A 22,244-nucleotide genomic window follows, 5' to 3' on the forward strand; every position below is an offset into this window, starting at 1 on the left:
TGCCTTTGAGTCACTTTTTACTGTCAACTGCGCGTTTGCTTGTTTTATTCGTCCTTATGCCAGCGGGGTTGTTCTAAAGAACCCTAGGAAATCGATTGCTTAATGTTTAAGTGCCAATCAGTGAATTTTGACAGCAGCACATTTCACTAAAATTAAATTCAACATCCAAATTAAAAAGTGAGCAGCCAAATGCAACCGATTGTATAATTAACAAGGTCTTTAGTGTAAATTAGTTCCCCTTTTTTTGTTGGTAATAATATAGATGTATATTAAACGTTATTAAGCTTTGAATTTATACAAATTTTATTTAGAATTTATGCAACCATTTATTTATATAGCAAAATAAATTTAATCATTTAATGCATTTAATGCATTAATGTGATAAATTAATAAAAATATATGTAAGAAACACAACTATTTATCAGGGTACTATAGGGTTGCACTACATTTAATTTGTTTTAAAAAATATATATATTAAAATATATATATATATAAATTTATAAAGTATAATAATACTTACTTTTGTTTTCTCCCTTTTCATAATACAAAACCATACACTTTGTTAGCATCGAATAAACATTTATTTCAATAGAAAAAGAAATTGAATCTCTTACCAACCGAAATGTTTTATAAATAAATTTCTTAAACATAGTTAGACTATAGCTAATTCGTTTTACTTGGTATCCGAAGATGCGCTTAGCACTTACACAACTACCTGTGTGGTTGAAACTTAGTCAGGTATATCACTTATGTAATGTGGTCACAAAATGTTCCAAGCTGCTTCCAGGTAAGTAATACCCATATTAATTTTCCAGCAGCAGCGAAGCCAGGGCGAAAAAGGGGCTCTCGATTCACTCAAGCAACGCTGGCGGGGAAAATGTATTGCGGAAACAGCGATGAACAATTTGTTTGCATTAATTGGTCTGTACAATGTAGTTAAATATTAGTTGGGGTAATAGGGTATAATTTACAGGGTATAAAAAGGGGGAGCGGTGGCTGTGTTTTCACAGCCAGAGGGCATCGATGGCATCCTCGACATCCTCATCCGCCGGACTGGGTGGCTGTTCACTGACCAAAACAGCCTTGGCCTTGACCTCATCGGAGCTGCTCAGAAGGACCATTAAAAGGACACTGCTGCGTCTGTTAAGGGGGGTTTTGCTTAGTTCTACATCCTGATCGGGGGACTTATCAGAGTGCCTAGACTTTTGGTTCCTCAACTTTCTCAACCAATCCGTGGTGGGCCATATACACTTGCTGGCACTGCCACTACGACGTCTTCTATTGGGGTTAGACATTGTGCTGCCCTTTTGGCCCAGCTTCTCGACCAGACTGATGTTGTTGGGAGAAGCTGCATCTGCATCTGCATCTGCTTCTGCATCATTGGGACATCCATCAACTTCAGTTGCTGGCAGTGCCATCGATACTGCTCCTCCTCCTCCGCCGCCAAAAGTCCGGCCGCTGCTCTCGTGCTACACATTTGTCACCTGGGTCGTCAGTCCGAGATCGATGGCCATGCTCTTGCTGACGGCATCCGTGTGGAGCAGTCGCTGCCTTCCATAGCCGCCAAGGCCGCCGCTGCCGCCCATCCGCCGCCCATCGCCATCGTGCTGCGAAAGGGGCAGCCATTTATCCAGCCAACGCGGTCGGAAGAGCAGCGCGAACGTGCTGCGGAACTGGCGACTCATCGAGCAGTACAGAATGAAGTTAATGCTCGAGTTGATAAGCGCCAGGATGTCCATAAGGTCACCTGCAAGGAAGGGGAGTTGAAATGCAATCAATGCCACGCACCACCAACACTCCATATATTGGCCGGGTTTCTTTTGGGTTCGAGCTAAGTTCAAGGCTAAACTAGTTTTTCCAAACACAAACACACAGAAAAAAAACACATTAAATTAAATGTTGATAGCGCATTTTTACAGCCTTACAAACATTTTTTTTAATATTTTTCATTTTAATTTATAATTTAAGTAATCACTCTTAAGAAAAAACTAAAACAAGTTATTATAAATTTAAAAAAAACTATTAATTTGAGTAACATACAAGAACACATTTAAATTTATCTTTTTCAGTCCCAGAAAAATAAATGACGTATTTGTTTCCAAAGTGTACTTGGTAAGCAAAATGAATACTTCAAGAACATGTCAAGGCCAGGCGTAGAACACTGAGGCCTCAAATTTGTGGTGCAATTACGGTAGTCAACGGTGCGTATGATTGATGGCTGCGTCAAAAAAGCTGGACCCACCAAATAGCCAGCCATAAATTCAGTCAATTATCATAGCCAATAAAGCAATTACGGAGAAAAGAAGAAGGGTTTTCTTATCCTGAAATAATATATCGTACTCACTCAGTTTAAGGTAGCACTGCAGGAAGAAGGCATCGCCGAGCAGGACATTTAGGAGACCCATAATGCCCTGCGGAAATTCAGTGACCAGAAAGAGCAGCAGCACAGCCAAAAGCATTCGAGTGGTGCGATCCGTTTGCTTCTCCTTCTCCAGTAACTTGCAACTCTTGGGTTGCGTTGGTGTGACCACTTTGCCATTGACAATCGGTTGCATATCGTTGGCCGCATGGCAGGCCAGGATTTTCCGCCTTCTCTTGGCCTCCAAAAGTGCGCCTATCAATCGCACCGATAATATGGTCAAGGCAAAGCAGGGTATCAACTTGATCAGCACACTGTAGATCAGAAAGGTGGCATTCCTGAACTGACGATCGTGCAGCGCCAATGCACTGTGATATAGCTTAAAGACAGTCACATTCCGTTCACCCAGTGACGTGGAAGTGGTTATACCCGTACTCAGCGTCGTAAGAGGTATAACTGTGGTCAAGCCAAGCAAACTAACTGCAGTGCCATTCCCGTGGTACTCACTGGGTATGGCCCATGAAATATCTGGCGTTGTACTGGACATAACCTGCATTGTCACATCCTCTTCGCGATTGTAATCCAAAATGTACTGACTTAAAGGTACCGAACCGATGGTCTTGCCATTGGCATCCAAAGTTTCCAGGAATTTGGCAATAGCTGTGACCAAATACAACCAAGGTGACACTACTAGCACGCAAACCACATAGGCTGTGGCTATCGTAATCAAGGTGGTACGCATTCCACACCATATCCTATTCCTCTGCGGATAGCTCACTGCTATATAGCGCCAAACAGCCAACGTTACTGTCAACCAAATGGAGATGGTATGCAGCACCTGCGGAAACACCGAATGGAACTTGATGAAGCAGGCCCAGCTGTAGCTGAGCTGCTCCTCCCGCGGCAATCGGGCACTCAGGATATAGTCGTGCACCGTATAGGGTATATATTCCAGCATCACGGCCAAATCGGCCACCGCCAGCCCAGTTAATATGGCATTCGTCGGGGAACGCATCTCCCTTCTCGTTAGAACAATGATATTCAAGGTATTTGCTATGGTGCCCAGGATACACACAATCAGCGAGAAATAGCCGTGGAAGTATTTGTAGCTGTTGGGAGAAGGGTGAAAAGAGAAAGGCCTTAAGTCACATGGGAAAAAGTATTACCCTAAGGTTATGGTTATTTGGTAGTCGCATTTATTTCTTAATAATTCCACACCAAAATCATTGTTCCAACAAATTTCTTCTGGCTTGCCTAAAATGCACCAAAGCGTAAATTGGGAGTGGGGAACATTAAATTGTAATAAATACACGTCCGCCCCCTGAGCACATTGTAAATCTATTGAAATTCGGATAGCAGTGGCAGTCTTCAAACTAAGTCATCCATGCAAATTGCTCATTCACAAGGAAAGAAAGAAATTAAAGATAAATAAAGCTTACGACAGACAAAACGTTTTTTTTGCTGAATTTATCTAATATGGACTTGCTTTTCATATGCACAAATATGTGTATGTCTTTATTATGCTTTAAAATGTGGAAAGACATAAATTTATATAAATCTTCTACCGACTCCCAATGAACTTATGATTATTTCCCAGTATTTATTAAGCCGTGAGTATAATCAAGCCTGCCTGCCCGCATTAGATGCACTTGGTTAGCCTTTTTGCACCTTGGCCGTTGGCAATTACACACATGATTTCATTATGTGCGCCCCCAGCAGGCTGGCAAATCATTATGCAAATTACATTTAAAAAAGTAATTAATATGCAGACATGCCCCGGAACGTATACTTACTTTGTGTGAAAATCATCGATGCCCGTGCCGCAATAATGCGGCTGCGACATGTTCGTGACCATGCTGACAATGATGAGATGGTCCGTTGGTCAGTTGTCGTTTTTGGTGGAAAGTCCTGGCAGAGGACTCCGTTTTGGTTGACCAACTCACTGCCAACACTCCCCGTTGCTCCTCGGTCGTCTCATTAAAATTCCCTTTTTATTCGGAAATACCAATGATTAAATATGCAAGCTACGTGGTAAAAATGCTACCTGCAAATACACAAAAGCAGTAGTTAAATAAAAAAATGTATTTTTCGATATATTTTCCAACTTAACCGAATTCAAGCATTGAAATTCTGGCATGGCATGCCACATGCAAAAAAAAGGGGAAACGTAATGCACATCCAAGTTGAAGTTCAGGGCAGGTCAAAAATTACGATTCCAAATGAATCAACAAAGAAATGTCATTACCATTTGCCCAAAATGGTCAGAAAACAAGACCAGAAGTTGTAATCAATATTGCTCATACGACCAGTGGGCCAGCAGAAGCAAAGGACTTTTGCAATTTGTGGGCTAACGATGAAACAGGCTGTTGCCATACATGGTACACTTAGAAAAACTTGGGTTGAGCATTATGAAAAAGTCTTGCAGATAGGTTTAAGCAAGACTATATTTGAAACCACATTTATATATATTTCTTAATATGACTCTTTTCGTACCCTTTCTAACTTTTAATACAAATTCTGTTCAAAATAAACAATGTATTTTTTATGTTTAATTTTAAACAAATATTTTCAGTGTAACATTTTTGAGTAAACCACTTTAGGTCCGACACACACACACACGCATTCCTCGTTGTCGTAATTCCATTAGACAAATGAGGAAATATGGAGAATGTTGAGACTCAAAGGCATTCGACTTCACTTTTTCTCTTTGCTCGACCGCAATTGCAGCTGCAATGTGCCAGTAACATTTAATTAAAAGTATCTTCCTCACTGTCAACTCAAGTGACAGCTTTTCCGGAGTGTGCAATAAATCTGGGCATTGAGAATTGCCGCAAATATTTTGTCAGCTTTGAAGTGATAATAAAATCTTCCATTCGTATTCATATTCGTCCTGTTTTGTTTGTGATTTTAGGCACAAAATCTGGTTTTTGGTTTTTGTAAGCCGGCTCAACTTCCATTACAGTGATTAAGACTTTTTGGCTGGGCAATTTGGCCTAGAACGGGCTTATGCCGTGTAACTTGGCAGGGTTTCGGCGATGCTGACTGGCCAGAAAGTTGGCAGGATAAGCACTTTTTTGTTTATTTGTGCCCAAGTAATTATAAATGGTATATTCGACCATGAAATTGATAATTAATCCTTGTCATGAATATTGAATTTGTGTGAGAGTGAGACTATCTTTAAGGCAGCCTCCAATGTTGGGCTAATTCAAACATGTGGTCAGGGCTTATAATTAAATTGTATTTCGTTGCAAGATTACAATGCAAACACGCAGTAGTAAGGCAATAAACAAATGTACCACTGTCTCATTTGGTCGCCACTAATGTAACTAATACGCACCGTATGCCGCGCAGTACGGAAGTTTTTGGGCTGCTCCAGTGGGTGGTTTTCATATAGCGGGCTACGCCAAGGAAGTGAGCCACCCAGTGTCAAGTGCCTGCTGGTCGAAGGACTAAAGGCCGTTAAAGTTGCGGCCGGTCACGTAAATGCGAGGACTTGTTGACTATGACAGAAACAGCGGAATATCTTAGGGAGTTTTTTTGCTTTCTGTGGGGCAGAGGGAAAGGGACCCTCCAATTTCAGCTTAAATGCCTGGCAATGGCAGATGACAGGCTGAATAGAAGGAAGGAAGGAAGGATGGGAGGACCTTAAAGAGGTCAAAGGACCTCAGACAAAGAACAACACTTGCCGCTTAATAGACAACACCGCACAACAAAACATCCATTTAAACGATCTAATGAAGCCATCGCCAATGCTGTGCCAGCTGCATTATTAAAGCCACCCCACCAGAATCCAGTATAATGGAATAACATAATCATCCCCCAATTTACTCCCTCCACCGCCCCATTTTAATTACTGAACCACGCCCCTCTTTGACAGTTGACCAACTGCAAATGTCCACACGAAATTGATGTTTAATTGTGGTTTGCCCATTAGCCAAACACGGTGTTGTATTGACCGCATCCGATTATCTGCATATGGTATCGGTTATCGGTGGTAATGTGTTCAAAGTAGAATCGGTTTATGAATAGAGGGTTAAAGAGTTAAAGGGATAGGTTCATCAATAAAGCTGTAAAGTATTAGAATTTTGTTGCACCTTTTTTTTTTTTTAATTCAATATGAAAGTAACATGTTTTCAATACATTTTTTATCAAGTATTATTTTTAACAAAATATTTTAAAAATTATTTTATTTACTCACTGAATCACTTAGTGAGTGCTAGCTAATGGGGACTTCGACTGGGCTCTTTAAATACTATTTCAAGTTGGTTACAAATATTTAAAAACGTACAAGGAATGATGAAATTCCTATTGTTCATATTTCTCTGCACAGATGAAGCCGCACTGCCCCCAAGTCAGTTGTTTCCCCTTTTTATGTACGCAATGTGCTGGGCTCAAGCCATTTCAAGACAATTCAAGCCATTTCGGGCCAAGTGCAATTACATCTTTGGCCTGTCCTCGAGGCAGGACCACAAAAACGAACAGAACACTGAATCTCAGTGTTTTCCTTTTGGCTTTGGGCCATATAATGAGCATGAGAATATAGTGTACTATGTATGTAGAGGGGTCGGGTGTGTGGATGTGTGCCATGTGAGCTGGCTCATTTCGCTGGCCGGAAATACTTTGGCAGGATGGAGGGCCCAGGAGAGCCCTTCGCGTGCGGTTTGGAACCGCTGTGAATTTATGAAACGAAAAGCTCTGGCACATATTTTTGGCATTCCGGGGCAATCACTGGGGATGGGAGCGGAAAATTATGCCAGAAGGTAACAACAGCCACGTGCAGCTGACCGAGTTCACTTAAAGCTAACGTTTTGGTTTCTGTTTTATTTTTTAGTGGGCGGAAATCCGGTCGCACGTACACTTTTCGAACATTTGAGTTTCCACTTAGCGGAAAACTCTCCTTCTCTTTTTCTTCCCCTTTAAAAAAAAAATCGAAAAAATAAAAGAAGACGCAATAACAAAACCGGAAGCCATCGACAAGGAAGAAAAGGGGGCGAAGGCAGCAACAACTAAGCGCATTTAATTGAACAGTTGTCATGGGCGCAACCGGCGTATGAGCATTATTCCAAACAGGCAATTAAAACGTGTTCACCTGCACACGAAAAAATAAAAATCTTTAATTTAGTACAAAATTCCTTAGTTTTATTAATAATATAACAAAGCTTAATGCTTGTCTATATTAACCATAATTCTGCGCTTTTTGGGAACGAAAAATATTAAAGTATTTATATTTTTCAGTTTTTCTTTTGTGTATTTAGGGAGCTTTTTTCTGTACTGACTACCAATTACGCATGCAATGGAATTTTTCCTGTTTTTTCAACCATCAAAACACAATCAAAAACGAAATCAAATATGACCTGCGGTTTTGGCCAACAACAAAAAAAAAAAACAGAGAAAAACGGCAAAAAGAAAGATATTTCTTCCAATTTTTCAACTTGTTTAGCCAGTGACTAGGGGGGGATTTTCCAGTTCTTCAATTTCCACTTGCCACTTTCATATTGCACTCTCCTACATCCGCTTGGCAATTTCATTTCGACCTCCGCATGTGAAAATTTGTTGACTTTTCTGGCTGCCTAATTGCTGTGGCTTGTTGCTGAAAATTTTCACTTCGCCATTCTTTTCGTGGGATTTTTCTTTCTTTTTCTGTTAACTTTCTTGGCATTTGGTGTGTTGTGCTTGTTTTTGGCACTTCTTCGACTAGCCCCTCTCAAAAGTTCTCACCACAGTTCTCATCGGTTAAACTTTGTGCTGATGAGGGCAATTTTTGCTTCCAACAATTCTAGCCTCTTCAGAGCCCAGTTTTTGGGGAATTAATATCTCCATTATTGAGTTGGTCCGCTTCAATTAGCCGCTTATTTCTGGGGAATGTTTGATGGATGGCTGTCGCTCATTGATTTGAGTCCCTAAGCGACTGGAGATAAGATTGAAGGGCATTAGGAACCGTCTTCGTCTTCTGACACATATGCTTATCGGTTGCCTGGGGCACCACTTTCCCTTTCTGCAGGCTCTTAAAAGCTTTTTGTATTGCTACATCTTCGTTTTGTTTGCTTTTCATATTGTCGGCTATTTTTTTGATGGAACGATTTGATTCTTACGCTTTTTTAGCGATATTTGCCAGGCCACTTAATGCAATAAATACTTGTTAAATTCGTTAAAGTATAAAATTAAGACAATTAGAGAAATTAAATTTAAAAATTTGTATTTATTGTTTTTTAAATTGAAAAATAAAATTGTAACTACTTGATTTAAACTGTTGTCCGTGTAAAATACATACAATTTCGTTGTGTATGGAAATGCGTGGTTCTTCCTTCCGTATACTTGTTTATCCAGAGTTCAATTGTAGCAATTATTTGCTCTCGCCTGGTTTGGCATTGTGTTCGTGGGTATTTGCTCATTGATTTCACGCTGGCTTTATCGAAACCGAAACCCCGGGTGACTCAGTCTATATATAGTATATATAGTATGTGTGCCTTTGTGGGTGGAAAGTGTCAACATGGCGAGTGTCAACGGTTTTGCCGGCGCCTCGCTCAAATATTTGCCGAGTTAAGGCGCCCCGAAAGTCTGCGCCCAAACATGAGCGCATTTTGTAATTAAGCATTCACAAAACGCTTTGGCTCAGCGGGAGCAAATAGGAGCAGTTGGGGGGTGGTGGTGGCCAAGTATGTGGAGAAGGGGGCCAAGGGATCGCCCACAAACATGTCCGTCACTCGACAATCAGGCAGCCGCAGCGGAAAAAAGAGGACCCTACTGCATGTTTTAAGGACCAAATTACAAAAAAAAAGATTTTTTTTTGTCAGCAGCAGCATAAAGTGCTGCGAGGTCAAAAGTTCTCTTGTTCAACAAAAGTAGAACCTAAAAAACCTAAGCTTTAGTGAGTAATACTTTCCTATTCAAACAAACTATAAATGAACAGCCATTTTACAATAATGACAGAAAGCAATAACTAAAAGAAAAACTAAATTAACCTTTGCTATACCAAAGGTAAAACAAAGATAATAAAACCTTATAAAAAATAATACTGTTCCATTGATTTATAAATTTTTTCTAAAATGTCTTAGCTTCTGTCTTAGAAAATGTATATTTTGTAAAAAAAAGTATATTGTACCTGTTAAGAGAAAACAGTAAGGAACAAGTTTTTTTGTTTTTAAAACTTATATATTTATATATTTTTGGCCAGGATATAAAACTAATGAAAGTATCATGCTACCAGTCCTTCGCTGAGGTAACCTTGACCTTGCCGTTCCATTTAGGCCTTAACAACTCGAGTTTGCTGACAATTTTCCCGGCCATTGTTCTGTGTTATTTTTCACTGATTAGTTTCCCGGGCAGTTTTAACGCTCCTTCACAAGTTGTCAGGTATTTTAGGTTAATTAAAAGTGTTGACAATGGCAGCTGCATTTCATAATTGCCTCTGGCTGAAACTTAATTATGTATTTTAATTGAAGTGCTGTTTTTAAATGAGAAGCAGGCGGAAGATTATTATATGCCACATAAAACTATTATGGCCTATTTCGAGGGTCGTTAATTCCATTTATAGCTGGCTAGAGCCTACTAAAACATAAATTGAGTGGGCATATTTGATTGACGAACTATTGATTTGCACTTGAAGTAAATCCACTCAATTAATGTTTTAATCTGCGTTAATTAAAACTGCAGTGGCTATGAATATGTATGCCAATATGTGCCAAGTGTCACGCCATTTACTTCGATTATATCACCATTATACCCCAGCCTCAACCGAAAACTTCCAATCGGAGGCATATGGCATAATATGCTGGCTCAGCAATTCGTTTCAATTTAGCAGCTCGGTCGTGTGTGTTTTTGTGTGTGAGCTGGCACTTTTCCATTTTAATTTGTTTGCTCATGGCCCACGGAATACGGAATATCATATGATGATACTAATCTGGCCGGCTTATCGGACTTGTTTATTGTTGTTGTCTAGGCCATCGGTGGTTTATTGCTTATCGACATGTTTATTACAGTGAAATTCTACCTGGCATCGGCAATCGGCAGTTGATTAGCAGCATAAGCCACAGCTCTCCAGCGATTATTCTCTTTGTCTGCCGCTCTATAATATTATATATCAATAAATTATGACACTTACATATACTATATTTGGGGCAAACGAAAGAGAGCGATAAATAGAATTTTTCGCACCTCATTGTTATGAATGAACTGCTGACAGGGGTTTATTTCTCGAACATAAATTGGTCAGCGAGTGTGGCATTTTTATTGAGTGAGTGCACATGGCGAATATAAACAAAGCAGCATCACCTAAATCAACGTTAATTGCATTAATTATAATTTTAATTGGCATAATTTTAAGCTAATTGCAGTCATTGGTTCTTGGTTTAGCACCTAATTCCTCTTTATTAATTTTTTATTGAAACATACAAATCAAAAGTAATTGCGTTAAGTCTATAAGAGGCATTAAATTAAACATTAGCATATGTAAACAAGCAATTATTAGGCTTAATTTTACCTACTTATTTTTTAATCTTAGCCATTTGTAATTAAAAACAAGCCTGCTTAACTGGCTATCAATTCGTCTGGTTAACTAACTAATAAAAAAACCGCTTAAAATGTTATTCTTATTACTGGCAAGACAAATTCAATAAGTTAACTTTCTTCATAGTGTACTTATTCGAAAACTTTAAACATTTTTAATTATCCAAATTTTATGACTGAAAAACCATAAAAGCTGAAACTAATTTGGCAGTTTATTGGCTAATAAGTGTTACACTTCATTTGCGGCCATTAAATTTGTGCCGGCTAATCCCATGGCAAGTATATGGTCTGCAGTAAAAGTTAATTTGTTTTTTGAAAAGCAATCAACTTCCGATTTTCGCACAGCAGCTGCTTCGCCTACAAATTGAATTTAGCTCTGGATGGAAGACAAAACCACGTCGGTCAAAAATTTATAGCGTTCTGGTTGATTTATACTAGTGTTATTCCTTAACATCTATCCAGTTTATCGACAGCGGAAATTCTTCTGTTCGGTTTATATTTTCGGCTTCCCATGCTAGCTGTCAAGCAAGGAAAATAATATCCGTTGATGCCATATAAACCTAACAAGCAAACCAAATTTCACCAAACAAGAAAAGAAGAAAAGGGGGAAATTCAAGTGCATGGATACCCTTCAGAGGGAAACTTATTTCCCAAATAACATCTCCTGTTGCATGTTTAGACCGAATTATACACTCGACAAAATCATAGCTTTCCCTTACGAAAGAAATAATGAAGATTAATTCACGGGGCTTTCCCCTTTAACATTTTACAAACAATTTTCCCCAATTGTTAGAAATTTTTTTTTATAAAATTCGCTTTAAAGTATGCAATTGAATCGAATGGAATTAAGCCAAAATTTATCAGTGCAGAAGAACATGTTCATTTTCGAGAAAATTTGTTTTAGCTGAAATATTTTTCAGTGTTTATAAACCGAACAATTCTAGCATTGATACAATTCCCTGGCACTTGTGGTGAGCACGTCCTCATGTCTCCATGGCCACGAATTTCGATGGCGAGGACATGACAGGCAATCCCCCAAAAAAAGACCAAAAGAAACGGATGAAAGAAAAAAGCAGGGCAAAATCTGCTCAATATTATTTTTCAATTTATTATCAAGTACCTGCTGGTGGCGCCGCTGGTTCGCGGTTCGACGATTTTTATTTCCCCCAAAATTTTGCTTTCTATTAAAGCGCCATCAATTCGGCGGACAAGCCGACAGCTAACAACTTTTAGTGTTGCGTCGAAGGGCAAAAAACATAATGGCGTTAACTGAATTTCCAGACGCCTTTCGGGCGCGACTAGACGACCAAAAAAAAAAAACCAAAAAAAGCCAGAAAAAAGTACCATCAATTTTTCATAGTCATACATTTTAACTGCTATGTCATAATAAAATTAAAAGACTTGTCAGCGACCAGCTGGCCATGGCCAATTGTTTGCTTTGGCGCTCTGGAGAAAATGGTTGCTGATACTGCCAAATTAATGGATAAATTTGGCAGCATTTAAGCTTGACAAAGTACCAAAAGTTTATAAATTTAAATTACTTTAAAGCCAACTCTCAGATATGTTCCTTAAAAGCATAAATGCATATACATTTAAAAAACTTTTAGTCCAACTTGCTGCTGAGTTACTACAAATTTAAGAGCAGCCGATATGGTAACAAAAAGGATATACATTAAAAGAACTTTAAGCCCAACTCTCTGCTCTGCTCTGTGTGGAATGCTTGCCTCGGCATTTTTCATTAATTTGCCTAAAAAGTTTCACAGCAGAAATGTAGAACTTGCAATTAAAAAGTCCTGTCCCAAAACTTTTTTCCCTACCTTTTGCTGGAGATTCCCAGGGCCTCTGGCTGTTCAATACTTTTCAGAATAATATTTCCCCATGAGTTCTGTCTGCCTGGATAACTTTTCATTCTGGCATCAGCCCCTCGGGGAAAGTCACTCATAATGCCCCAGTTTACCTTCGCCACCGCTATCGCCATCGCCATCACCAGCGCCAACGCCTTTGCCTTTACCAGATCCTAATCCCATCCTCAGAGTAGGGGCATTAGAACCCAAGCCATGCTCCATTTAACTCCGAGCCACTGCCGTGCCGTACATACTAATACACACTAATCAATGTGTGTGTGTGGGGGGTGGTGTTGTGGGTGTCCTTCGCCCGCAGGATAATGTTAATTTTGTACTGCATACCTGAAGCTGATAGCCTTCGCGATTCAGCGCGTGTGTGCGAATAATATTCATTAGAAAATTACACAAATTTTTTACGTTAACGCCATTTATATTTGGGACACATCAGACACACTGAGGAAATACATTTTTAAGTACATGTCTGAAATATTAGAAAAATTTTCCTAGCTTAAAACCTACTTTTCGCTTATCTTTTTTATAATTCACCAGTTTTAAATATATTTTCATGGTTAAAATCCATAAATCTAAAAATGTTTTAACAGTTTTATTGGCTTAAAACATCTTTTTTGCTTATTATTAAAGTATTAACTTTTTTGAAAATATTTGATCAATTTAAAATTCATTAAAAATACGAAAGCACATACTCCATTCGCTTAGTGCAAAACTTCTCCAACTGTTTAGCCAAAAACAACTGTTATTAGATTTGTAATTAAAGGCAATATTTCTCTGTGTGCATCCAAACCTAACCCTGAGCCTGTTATTTACGTTTGCCACCAGCCTATACCGTTTTTGCCTATTTAAAACAAATTTTAAATGGTATTCTCACATGATCCTTGTGATGGCAACATGTTTGGCGTATTTTATGGTCGATTTTTGAATTTCCAGTGAGTAGGGAGACGCGTCACGGCCAGAGGACCCAGCATAAATTGCATTTTTGTTAGTTTTTTCCCACAGAGACACGCACTCATATAAAGCGGTTCGTGGGAGGACGACGTTATTGGAATTAACCGGGTTTTTTTCTTTTTTCGTGGAGATGTCTGCCGACCTTTTTCATTTCTTAACATTTCTGCCAGCAGCACCCTCTGGCTTCCTGACTTTATATTGCTCATACGCCCTGTTACCCAGGCCTGGGCATACAGACACCCGTGAACATTCTGCAATTAAGTTTTTTCCCCAGGGCTGCTGGCTCTTCAGGTTTTTCGCATTTTATGGCACAGGCCTTTGTAATTTCTATGGCTCCCTTTATGTGCAACCAAACTACACAGCTTTTACAGTTAGCAAGGGCTGATTGGAGCTTGATTAAAGCCAGGTAAGTAAATTGTAAGTGCTCCGTTAGTGATGAAAAAGGATAGGGGCTTGGATCTAACAAAATAATAAAAGATTTAATATTTAGATTACGAATTATGTAAGTAAATAAATAAAATAAATATTTTTTATAATGCTCTTACAACTTTATAAGCTTTAAGCTTACGTGTACTTGCTAAAGTAAATGAAAACATTATAGTTTAGCAAGAAAAAATACTTTTATGTATTTTCAAATATATTTTAGTTTAGTTTAGTACCACAAAAATCACTGGGGTTAGGATATCGCTTGTGAAGCTGGCTAAAAGAATGCAATAATGATAAGGATAAACTTTAAACAAATTCCTTATTTTTAAAAATGTTTAGAGAATTTTTGTCATTTCTGGATCACTCACATTAAAAAACTCTATCAATGTTAGGCAAGGTAACAAATGCTAGAAACAGCTATTCCATTTTCAATCTTATCGTCTCTTTGAAAATGCATATTCAGAAGGGGAATTCAAAAGCCAGTAACGAAATGTACACAAGTACAATAATAAAAAATTTCGAAGGGAATGACAAAAACGAGGCGAACAAAAGGCATCTAGAAAACGCTCGTTTACCTTGGAGTGACAATCGAGCTGAGCTGAGCTGCCCAAAAAGGACTCTACTCAACTACAAATAAACCGAAACGAACTGAGAATGCCCAGTGGCTCGGAATTTTTCCACTGCTCCGTTTTATTTGCTTTCCTTATTTTTGTCCATTTCCACTTTTCCGGTCGGACACTTGAATTGTTTCGGGGGCTTGTGCCTTTGCCACCTACTGACTACTGAAGCTAAGCCATATTCAAAGCAAGTGTTTCAATTAAATTAAGGCTGCGCAAAAAAATTAAAGACTTGACACAAAATCTTTTGAGGAAGCTCGCATAAAACATAAAAAAAAACGAATTGGGTCAAGTATCTTTGGGCAACTCGAGAAAATTACACTGAACCGAGACGCTTTCTTGAATAAAAATGAATGTGGAATGTGCTGAATAAAAGTGGCATTTGCTGCATTGTAGGAGATTTGCTGTAAGACAAGGCCAAGTGGCCTGTAACGCACTTGAGGGTCCTCGAGACATGCACACACAGCACCTCCTTTCACCTACTTTTACCTCCTATTCAGCACCCCTAAGATTTCGTTTTCCACGGGGACTTTTCCGGCGGGCTAGGGAGTGGAAAATCTCAGACTGAGTGGCTGCCAGAGAAGTCGAATGGCAAAGTGTTTTTCTTTTTTTTTCGGACCTGTTACTTTTGAGAAACCCAAAGCTTACAAGAACCTAAACAGGAAAAACTCTTGGCAGTATCTCAAAGGCCAAGGAAAGTACTCGGCACTAAGTGAATGCCACTGACTGTCAGCTCACGCTGCCACGCCCACCGCCTTCGAACTTTGGTCCATTGACATGCATTTTCGAGGTGCACAAGTTGGTAGTTGACATTCAGGCCATAATTCTCCATCCCCAAATTGGAAACAGGTGCCAATATAAAATTTTGGAAAGAGGGATTGAAATTTAATAAATCGACAGTCTTCAAAAAAGAGCAACAAAAAATATTTTACACAAATAAAAAACTGACACATTACATATATTAATATATTTAGCTAAAAGGTAGGAATAATTATGCTTGATAATATTGACATCAAAAATGGATATAACAATGACTTGCATATAAAAAACATTATTTTTCCACAGTGCAGAGCCTTTTGCTTTCTGTAGCATGACTAACAGAATGATTTGTTGGCCCAGGTGAGTTGTTGGCCAAGAGAAGTTGGTATAATGCCATTACCTCAATGCAATTGAATCGTTTGAAGCGATCGATTACAATGCCGAAGCAAAGGTACGGGCATACGATGAATAAATGAATGAATTAGGCGTGTTGCTATAGGTTTTAGGATGTGGATGGCCAAGTGCCCTGATGACTGACAATGACATGCGGGTTTCGGCCATAGAAAGCGGCCAGAAGGTGCTTTCCTAAGTGGCTAACAGAAGGGCAAGTCACAGCTCGTTAGAGCACACACGAGTGGCCTGAAACATTGAAACAGATGTGGCAAAGTAAGGAGATTCCTTGGGACGGCCACTGATTAAAATCCCTTTTGAGATACTTACAATGTTTTCAAACTTGTGGTATTGCACAAAGAAAAAAACCTCACAGAAAAAGTACAAAAATAAAAGTACAAATATAATATAATAATATATCATTTCCGGACTGTTTGTTCCATTGAGGTATTAAAAATATAAATACCTTGTAACTTAACGCAATCCTTTTAATTGCAAAGATTTTTGCTAGAAAGTTTTTTTATATTTCAGACCACAATGCTACAAAGTTTTATTTATTTTTGTAGTATACAATTTTTTTCAAAAACCTAATACATACTATATTATTGACATTATAAGAAATATTTTTTTTTCTCATTTAATCTAAACCATTTAAATGCATTGCTAGTTTGTGGTACGCTACGGCTATATTATGTCTCAAATACATTATTAGTTTTATAGTTTTAAGACAACAATGCGACAGAGTTTAATTCATTCTGGTCGTAAAAAGTTTTTACCAAAAATACATAAATACATACAATGGTTTTGACTTTATAAAAGAAATATTATTTATCATGTAACCTAAGCCATTTCCATTTGTGGTACGCTATTGATATTAAGGTGTCTCATATGTAACAAAAAACTCATGTTTTTGAGACAACAAAAAAGACTTAATTTATTTTGGTAGTAAAAAGCTATTTACAAAATAAACAAAGCATGCCTTATTGCGTTTATTTCTTCTTGTGCATCCATAATTAAGCAGTGATATTTAAAGTCCTCTTGGGACCAGCATGCTGCAAAAATAGCAGCCAGCAAGTGCTCAGAGGGCAAAAGGTAAAAACCTTAGATCTTGTGCGAACCGAAGACCTCACGTTCCATGCCTGGCTGCTTGCGAGATGTCAACAGCAGGTAATGCGACCTTAGTGTTTCCTGTTTATATTGCAAAAGTCTTTCTTGGCAACCGTTTCGTTTCCCGAACTTTTCCCCACAAGTTTCAGACAGCTTCTTGATGGCCCAACTCGTTGCAATTTCCATTTCTTTGTTGCAAACAGAACTTGGAGCTGAGAGATTGGACAGTAGGAATGATATGTGATAAGCATATGTAAATTAGACAAAAACCCATTTGTATAGAGCTCTTTTCTTGAGAAAGAACGTGTGTTTGTGTGACAGGACAAGAAACTCATAACTCAGGGAAACTGCTCTTTAAGAGCTGTCCACAAAAGTGAACATAAACATAAAGGAATAATGCTGAATCGTAACTTTTCCGCTGTGGCTGACTGATAACTGTTTCTGATTCCATATTGACAGCCATCAGGCAAACAAAAAGCCAAGAATGCAGAGGAAAACAACAAAGAAATACGACTTCCACTTATGCTCCACGCTATGTGCCATGTTTCATGGGGCATGAGCAACAGTTTGTCTGGCCATCAGACATGCAGCCCCCAAACAACGCTCCACAATGCTCCTTTTATAATCTTTTAAGGGCCGCTGTCTGTCGCGTCTTTTGTCTATTGCCATAGCCATAGCCGTTGCCTTTGCCGTTGCCTTTGGCTTTGTTTATTTCTCCTAGCGTGTTGGTCCAAGAACCAAGAGCCAAGACCAAGTCCAAGTCCCTTGCCCCCAAAACAAAGCGTTTGAGCTTAAAGACCCATGGCCAACAGCTCAGAAATAGTTATTTTCTCGGGCCCGGCGCCATCAGAATAATTGCATTCGATCTATCTTGGTGACGGCTTTAAGCAGCAATACTTCGAATCATTTGTATGTGTTCAGATAGCATTGATTCTCTGCCAATTTACCAGCCCTTCATTCACGAAATTGGCAAAGACACTGAAGAGTATTAAAAGAATATTCAAGGGAAATCTTGAATGACTTTAAGTCACTTTTAGAGTGTTTTGTAAAAAATGTCATAAGCCCTGTTCACTCTATATTTGATAATAACAATATTAAATTATATTATTTTATTTATACCAAAATATATCAAAAGTCAAAGTTAATATATAAATATTTTATAATTTATTTGCATTGTGTAAAAATTTAGCTTCAAGCTAAGTAACTAATGCACCGTCATCTGAGTCCCAGAAAATTCGAAAAAACAGCAAAATAAAACTGTCATGTAAGAGTTTATCTACTAATGGTTCTTCACTGCACGACATTTTACTAGCATTCGTGTTTTCCCCTCTTTGAAGCACTCATGCGATGCTACATACTTGCTTTTTGAGATGCATTTAATTAAATTAAACAACCTCCCGAGGGCTGCATAATTCACACTGACTTTTTGGTAGAATGCATCAGCATAAATAACATTTAAATGCAATCATCATTTATGGCTGAGATTTGCAACGTTTTGCAGCACCACCGACAGATGGCAAGATGCGCTGGATATGGCATTTCCGCATGGCGCCACACTGCGAATGCGTAATATTTGCCCAGATTTATGCAATGCTATTTTCCAAGTGAAACAAGATGTAGGAGAAAGGGGAAAGCAAAGGAAAGGGAAGGAAGGAAGTGATATAAACACGAGATATGGTTATGGACCGCTCATGCATGGCATGCGTGTGTGTGTGTGTGTGTGGAAACTTTTGCGAATATGATGGGGCCTCTGGTTTTGACCTTGCACTTAGTGTTGCATGAAAATATTACGCACCATCGTTTCAAGTGCATGGGTATGTAAGTACCGATTCTCGAAGCTCTGTACTTGTAATATAAGTTATCGATCCATTAAGCGGCCTTTTTCTATTTTCCCTTTTTATTATGAAACTACCACGTGCCTAGATAGCCGATGAATGAAAGGGTCTTACTATCATTATTTTTATCGGACCTTGGGCAGACAGACTCCCCAAAGCAATGATCATAAATCTTTTGACCCGCTCTAGCGTTTGAATTTATTTAAATATTTCACAAATGAACTTAATGGGCAGGCAAGCAAACTTTTGCCCGACTTAAACTTTTTAACAGGCTGTAAAGTGTCCTCACTTCCTTTATTACAAAAGTTGACAATTTCTGCCAGGCACACATGTGGCTCAACTGCTCAACTTTCCAGCCTTCACGTCACTTATTTGGGTTAAACAAAAGGGAATTATTATTATTATATGGAATTATGAGTCTACGCTCTGATGCCTGGGATTTATAAGCCCACGGCCCATGTGGCGTATGCGTAATGCATTAAAGTTAAATGCCACTTACGACCTGAAGGAAAATAAATAAGAGGGAAAAGTTTAAGAAACAAGGAAGTTGGGCACTAATTAGTTGCAGGCCCTGCACACTTAATGTTCCTGATGTTTTTGCAAATAAATAAAAATAAAGTTAAATTCATGTTTTGGCTCTGCAAATGTTGTCCCGCTAAATAAATAAAAGCTATCAAAAGTGCAAAAGAAATAACTTTTTAATTTAATTATTTATTTATTTATTATTTAAATTTGAGATTCTTTATAAAAGTGAGGGTATAACAGGAAATAAAACTATTATTGGATGGATAAATATTCTAAAAAATTAAATATTTATAAATTAAATAATTATTTCAATAAATTTAATAGTCTAAGTAATTTATTTAACCTATGCATTTTCCCGCTCAACATATGAGTTAAGCCTTAAAAGCTACTCAAAAAATCCTTAGAAACGCAGGAATTCAGAAGTAATTAATTGAATGTCCGACGAATTAAATGTTTGTGCATTCTTGGGCGAACTAAACTCGGGCAATTAATTTAAATGATACTCAAAAGCAACGGCCCGCCGACTATGTAAACGAAGTTTGTCTTGGCCAAAAGCCGCAGGCATCGGTTTGAGTTTTGGCCAATGGCATTGGCACGTGCCCGTCTTCTTGAGTCGTCGTCTTTTGGCCCGGCCAAAACTAAGCCACAATGGACAATTACTGTCTCATCTGGGCGAACTCCACTGACTTGGACTCGGAATCTGGCGGTGGCAGCTGGCAAAGAAATTAATTAGCTGCCCAACTAAACCGAAACCGAAAAGTTCAGGTCTCCGTACAAAGGAATTGGTTAAATTCTGGATTCGGAATAGGGATTCATATTCAAAGTGCATGGCAACGCCTTTCGACATTGAGATGCCGTGATGGGCATGTCTGCTATTTGGATACGCAATTTACGGGCCGCCTTCTGTTTTGGATAAATGTGTCAACAATTCGACGACTGGCAATTAAAGCCAGCAGGCGAGTGCATAAATTGAGTCGCATTATGGCCTCTCGGCAGCTGCGAAAATTTTCGCACATGCGGCTAATTGCCTCGAGCTCTTAACCCTCCGAGGCGTCCATAAATTGAAAGTTTTATGCACTGTGTCTCCCATTGACATGACTGGTTGGCTGTCTATTTTCAACGAAAGGCTTGTGCCACAATTTCCTTGAGGGAAATTAGAAAACTTTGTGCTATCTGGACCGCCATTCGGTGGTTTTTTGTTTGCTACTCTCGGACTGGACTCCGCAAATATTTTCGCAAGCCATCCTTTTGTCCATTGTTTGCAGCAACGGACTTTCTTCTTTTCTAGTTGACTTTTATTTATTGTGGCCCATAAAAAAAAAAACAACAACAGGCAGCGCTGCGCAAAGTTCAAAAGAAAGCCAAGAATCTAGCATAAAATGCAAAACAATTTTTGTATACATTTGTTTGAGGTTTATACTTTATGTTTGTGTCTCCCTTCACGATTGTTTGTTTTTTTATTCCGTTTTCCTCGCTAAAAATTCAAATTTAATGCTCACAACACTTTTTACGACTTGGCCGCTTTTGTACAAACAATGTTTGTTGTCTCATTTCCACTTTAATGTTTATTTGTTTACTTGTTTATTTGTTTATTGACAACATGCGAGCATACACATACATTTCTCAGGTTTTTCTTGGTCTTAGGTTAAGTGCTCCCAAGTCGCCAGTTTAGTCTGGCCTGGTTAGATTGCACTTTTGCGGCCACATTGATCATAAAAAATGTTTGATAAATTTATGGCTAAATGAGAGGAGAAAAGTTTGCCTAAAAAATGCAGATGGGAGACAAAGTCTAGAAAAGTTGTAAGTATCTTTCTGCATAACTTCAATTAATTGCTAAAGTTTTCTAAGCCAAAGGCTACGATTTATTTGGCCAAATAGTTTTTAATGGATATTGACTACGCTGTGAATTATTCTTCTTTTTTTGAGGTCTTCCATTGATCTCATTAATTATTATTTATTGTTTTCATTAAGGTTGGCAGTGTAGATATATTTAAAAATTATAAGAAACATTTTTTTTATTATAAGATTAATATAAAGTCATTACTGAGTAGTACTTTTTTTGTCAAACATAAATATCCATTATTACAGCTTGTGAAAAAGATTCTGCAAGGACACATATTTAATTTTTAACTGAAAAAGTCCAATTAACTCATTTAAAGAGAATTTAAATTCCGATTGAGCATCCTTTTCTAATCTTTTGGGCATCATTTTCTTTGTTCTTTATCCACTTATTACTGGGCCCACCTACATCAATCAAATGGTACACACCCAAAAGATTACGCTGAATACAATTTGCAGGACATTAGGCACCATGTCCCCATGGATATGGCGGCCATTATGCTAATCAGATAAACCTTTTTAGGGAATAAATGAAATATAAGTTGGGCAAACGAACAGATGCACAGATACCAAATGCGTATGAAATGACCAAAAGATCACTGACCAGCGGCAAGTCAACTTACACAAATTTAAACCGATATTTTGGGTAATATTCACTGCACCGCATTCAGCCGAAAGTAATTATGATTTTTCATCTTAGTGGCACAAATTAGCATATATTTTCCGACGTTTTTTTGGGGGTGATTTGCGTTAACCGGGAAAGCTGCGAGAAATACGTGCGTGCGGCACCGCTTTGGAAAAGCAACTGAAGAACTGTGAAAAACTCAAGCGCCAGCTGCTCGCGAATTTTCCGAGCTCTCGGAAAAGCGATGGTCGGTTTTTCCTGCGCGCCTGTCGAAAGTGTTGCCAGCTTTCTGGCGTCGACGCCGGCAGCGACAGCTGTTCGGAAAAGCCAGGGAAACCCAGGGGAAAATGCATTCCACCAGAAGCAACTGGTGGAGCTGGCCGGAAAACAGAATCCACTTGCCATTCAGAATCCACAGGCGGCAACAACAGCTCTGGACTTGTTGATGTT

General features: G+C 38.6%; 1 protein-coding gene across 1 annotated transcript; it reads right to left on the bottom strand.

Moving 5' to 3' along the window:
- Nucleotides 1–579: 579 nt before the first annotated feature.
- LOC108146451 lies at nt 580–21,955 on the bottom strand. The gene is given in 4 exon segments (XM_017272462.1): nt 580–1,747; nt 2,345–3,468; nt 4,153–4,403; nt 21,793–21,955. Coding segments are annotated over 3 exon segments (1,929 nt in total). The 5' UTR covers nt 4,215–4,403; nt 21,793–21,955; the 3' UTR covers nt 580–1,004.
- Between the last annotated feature and the right edge of the window lie 289 nt (nt 21,956–22,244).

Source organism: Drosophila elegans, unplaced genomic scaffold (genome assembly GCF_018152505.1).
Source record: "Drosophila elegans isolate 14027-0461.03 unplaced genomic scaffold, ASM1815250v1 contig_208, whole genome shotgun sequence".
Taxonomy (NCBI): Eukaryota; Metazoa; Arthropoda; class Insecta; order Diptera; family Drosophilidae; genus Drosophila; species Drosophila elegans.